Raw genomic sequence first — 4,181 nt, forward strand, 5'->3', positions numbered from 1 at the left:
ATCTACCAAATGTTTCCTTAACTGATTGTGTTTTTTTTTTAAAGCTTTATTAAGCCTTTGCCACCATTACATGGAGACATATTGAATGAAGTTTGCTCTGTCCCCTAGTTCTTAGGACACCACATCAGGGTCGCGGTCACTACTACCTGCACTATATGAATGTTTAATTTGCGCAGGAAAAAAAAAAATGATTTGATTGATGATGATATATATACGGAGAGGAGAGTCTGGCTTGGAGATAACTGGAATTTAAAGGCATCCCTTTATCATGAAGTCCCATGTGCTTGGTGGTGATCTGAAGGCGGCCATTTTGTATGATGACCCAGGACTCGGTTCTCGCAGCGTTACTGAGGCACGGAGGACCACTTGCTCTCCTGATGTCACTAGCTTCTTTGACATTGGTCTTGGTTACACAATGGCTGCACTTTGGGTCGGCTGGGCACGGGTACGCACGGGTTACGGGAGGCTGAAGAATGAACTTTATGTTTTTGTGCCAATTGATTTTTATGCATTGTGTTGTATATTTTCTTGATTTTGTTGCACTGATATTTTATTTTTCAGTTTTTTTTCCCCCCCCCCCTCCCACCCCAATAAATGCACCATATCATAAAACCAACCCTCAGCGCCACCATTTTTTTTATTTTGTTCACACGCTAACCTTTCCCGCTATGTCTCCTCACGAGTCCTTGTGTGTTGTGACTTCCTGTCCTGTCTCTCCTTTTGTGTCACCAGAGCTGATGTACAAAACTGAGCGGCTTCTGCATTTATGTTTTGTATCACATATATGTTACTTGTAGACTTTGTTTAAAGTGAACCTGTCATGCTAAAATGAACCTGTCATGCTAAAAAACGGTACCATTCTTATCCTGAAGCTCCACTGATTGGGAACAAGTATGCCGGTGGGAGTTCCAGCTGCAGTGACTGATCTTGTTTGGGGGGGGGGGGTCCATGTGTCTAGTGAAGTTGGAAGATCTGTCAGAACTAGCCCGTAAGGCTGGGTTCACACCTAGGCGTATTGAATATGCGCGACAAACACGCTTTTCTGAGGGCTACTTGGCTGTATCCCGATGGAAACGTGCGACAAAAACGCCCCAAAGAAGCTCCTGTACTTCTTTGGGTGTAGGGCGTTTTGTAGCGTATTTTCTTGTGCCAATAAAGCCCCACCCACTCTACAACACTGTTATAATGGTAGCCAAGTTGTAGAGTTTGGTGTTGCATTGAGCTGGAGGCGGCCCCTCAGATCTTGGCAATGGTGGATCCCGTCAATAAACACGTGTTTGGGGATCTAAGCATCACTTGCAGATCCCAACTCTGAAACGGACTTTCGATAAGGTCCAACTCCAGCCTGAATGTTTTTCTAGTCTTGGGACGCAGTTGGGAACCTCAAGTACTTATTACTGTTTCTGTAATCACTGGAGAGATTTTTTTTCCCCTCACTTCCTGTTTAGTAACTAGGACAGGAAGTGAGGTGAAGAGCAAATTGTTTATCGTACAGGATGACAACCGGCAAAAAAAATATTGGCGGTTGCGCTAAACTTGGCGCTGTCACGCTGGCTTCTGGTGAATGCACATTACACAGACCTGATCCACTGTTGTCACCATCCAGAAACACGTCCTGAGGCATGCCATGCCGCAATCGCTGAAGTGCATGGAGACCAAAAGGGGCTTCATGGAGAGATCAGCAGCACTGAGATGGAACCAACAAAAAAAACTGGGGATTTGCTTGTTATTTTCTGTCCCATGAGGGGCACAAGAATTGAGATACTAACGGGTGTAGCTGTTGCCTGCAGGAGGATTGGAAACTAGCAAGCAAAAAAAAAAATTAATTGTAGTGACTCCCCCTTCCCCCACCACATGCCTCAGTTTTTTGGGGGTTTTTTTTAACTAGTGTCCTAAGAGGATGCGTAACCTTTCTCCAGCTGTGCAGGAAAATGTCTAACCCGTCATGACTTTATTCTTTGATATTTTTTTTTTATATTGACATTACATGGTATGTATATGGCGCCAACAGTGTGTCCAGCGCTTTACAATATAAGGAAGACATTACAATCGCAAGACAAGATGGTAAGGAGGGCCCTGCCCCTGAGGGCTCACAATCTAAAAGGGAGGGGCCAGTGACAGATGAGGAGGTAGCTGTGTGGGGAGGAATTGTTTGAGAACGTGATGGTTCAGTGGTTAGGTTGAGGTGGGATAGGCTGGGAATTAGGGATGCACAGATACTTTGAGTACCAGTGCCGATACTTGGCATTTTCACGAGAACTACCGGGGTGGCAGCGGTTGCAGCTGGGACCGGGCTCGGGAGCTCCACCACTGTCCTGAAATCATTAGTCTGTATTGTTTTAGAAAAACTGTCACATGACAATAAACAAAAATGTATCAGTACTCGCAAACCTGGTATCTGTGCATCTCGAATATTTATAAAAACAAAATCATACATTAAAACAGAGATGCACAAATCCCGGGAGCTCCGCGTGCTCCTTACAAATGACAGCGGCCTCCTAATTGAATTTTTCTCTAGTGTAGTCTTGGAGCTCAAAAGTATCGGTACATGTACTCGTACTTGGTATCTGTGCAACCCTACCGGGAATGTTCAGGGGTTAGGTGGGATAGGCTGGGAATGTTCAGGGGTTAGGTGGGATAGGCTGGGAATGTTCAGGGGTTAGGTGGGATAGGCTGGGAATGTTCAGGGGTTAGGTGGGATAGGCTGGGAATGTTCAGGGGTTAGGTGGGATAGGCTGGGAATGTTCAGGGGTTAGGTGGGATAGGCTGGGAATGTTCAGGGGTTAGGTGGGATAGGCTGGGAATGTTCAGGGGTTAGGTGGGATAGGCTGGGAATGTTCAGGGGTTAGGTGGGATAGGCTGGGAATGTTCAGGGGTTAGGTGGGATAGGCTGGGAATGTTCAGGGGTTAGGTGGGATAGGCTGGGAATGTTCAGGGGTTAGGTGGGATAGGCTGGGAATGTTTAGGGGTTAGGTTGGAGGTGGGATAGGCCGGGAATGTTTAGGGGTTAGGTTGGAGGTGGGATAGGCCGGGAATGTTTAGGTTGGAGGTGGGATAGGCCGGGAATGTTTAGGGGTTAGGTTGGAGGTGGGATAGGCCGGGAATGTTTAGGGGTTAGGTTGGAGGTGGGATAGGCTTCCTTGAAGAGATGAGTCTTTAGGGAACGCCTAAAAGGCAGTCAGTGTGGGAGACAGACGGACAGGTTGACTTCAATCAAGATTCCTCACTTCACTGCCACTTTTGCTGCTCTCTATAGGGCAGCTATCCGGATCAGCTTGATTTTGCAGCATCTTAGCTGGCCGTATGAGACTACCCTGGAATGTGACCGTCGGGCCCAGGGGTTCCACTTTTGATATTTCAAGCTTTGGTAAAAATTAGCTGCAGAGAACTTTCCAGGTCCATAGGTTATGGCATTGCCCCGTCACTGAAGCTGGACTCAGCCAATCGTGCTCAGCATCAGAAGCTGCCTTATAAACTGCTCACTACTAGTGCTCTCCCGATAATGAAAAAGTGGGAATATCGGCCCCGATTACCGGTTAAATTTACTGACTGACGCTGTGCGACTTCACACACTGGGTGCTGCCATCTGGCTGTCAGCTGATTGGAAAATCTGTGCCGGAACAGTCCTCGCTGATCTTTATAGAAATGTATCCCCAAATGTCACAAGAAAAAAAACAGGGGAATTTATCAAAGCAGAATCTGGAGCAGTTGCACATGGCAACCAATCAGCATCTCTCCTCAGTTTGCTCAGCTAAGATTTGAAAATGAGAGAGAGAAGCTGATTGGTTACAGTGCAAATCTGCTCCAGTTTTGATAAATTCCCCTCAGTCTTTCAGTAGCAAAGCTTCTCCTTCCCAGCAGTGACTGATGAGCTCAGCTGATCCTGCTCCCTCCTTCCAGCGGTGACCCATTAACTCATACTTCTCCCACCAGTAGTGCCCATTCAATGTGCGAATTCATGAGGAACCGCCTGAAAATTTGCACAGTGTGCGCCGGCCCCCTTTCGGCCATCGACCCTCAATCATATAATCAAAAGGGAGCCGGCCGGAACATCTTCATACGACCGGAGCCAGCAGCCATTGAGCTGCCCGCTCTGGGTCGGGTATTCCGACAGCGGCCGAATTCAGAACCTCCTCAGAAACCAAAAACAAGGCAGACCCTTCAGAGCCGTTCTTAAAAAG

General features: G+C 47.1%; 1 protein-coding gene across 1 annotated transcript in view; it reads right to left on the reverse strand.

The window, feature by feature from the left end:
• Window positions 1–4,055: 4,055 nt before the first annotated feature.
• PIF1 (PIF1 5'-to-3' DNA helicase) overlaps window positions 4,056–4,181 on the reverse strand; it is a 5,959-nt gene continuing 5,833 nt past the window's right edge. Inside the window, exon 12 of the mRNA XM_018566602.1 lies at window positions 4,056–4,172. Within this exon, the coding sequence (XP_018422104.1) occupies window positions 4,056–4,172 (117 nt within the window). The remainder of the gene's footprint in view (window positions 4,173–4,181) is intronic.

This window comes from Nanorana parkeri, unplaced genomic scaffold (assembly GCF_000935625.1).
Source record: "Nanorana parkeri isolate BGI_ZX_2015 unplaced genomic scaffold, ASM93562v1 scaffold962, whole genome shotgun sequence".
Taxonomy (NCBI): Eukaryota; Metazoa; Chordata; class Amphibia; order Anura; family Dicroglossidae; genus Nanorana; species Nanorana parkeri.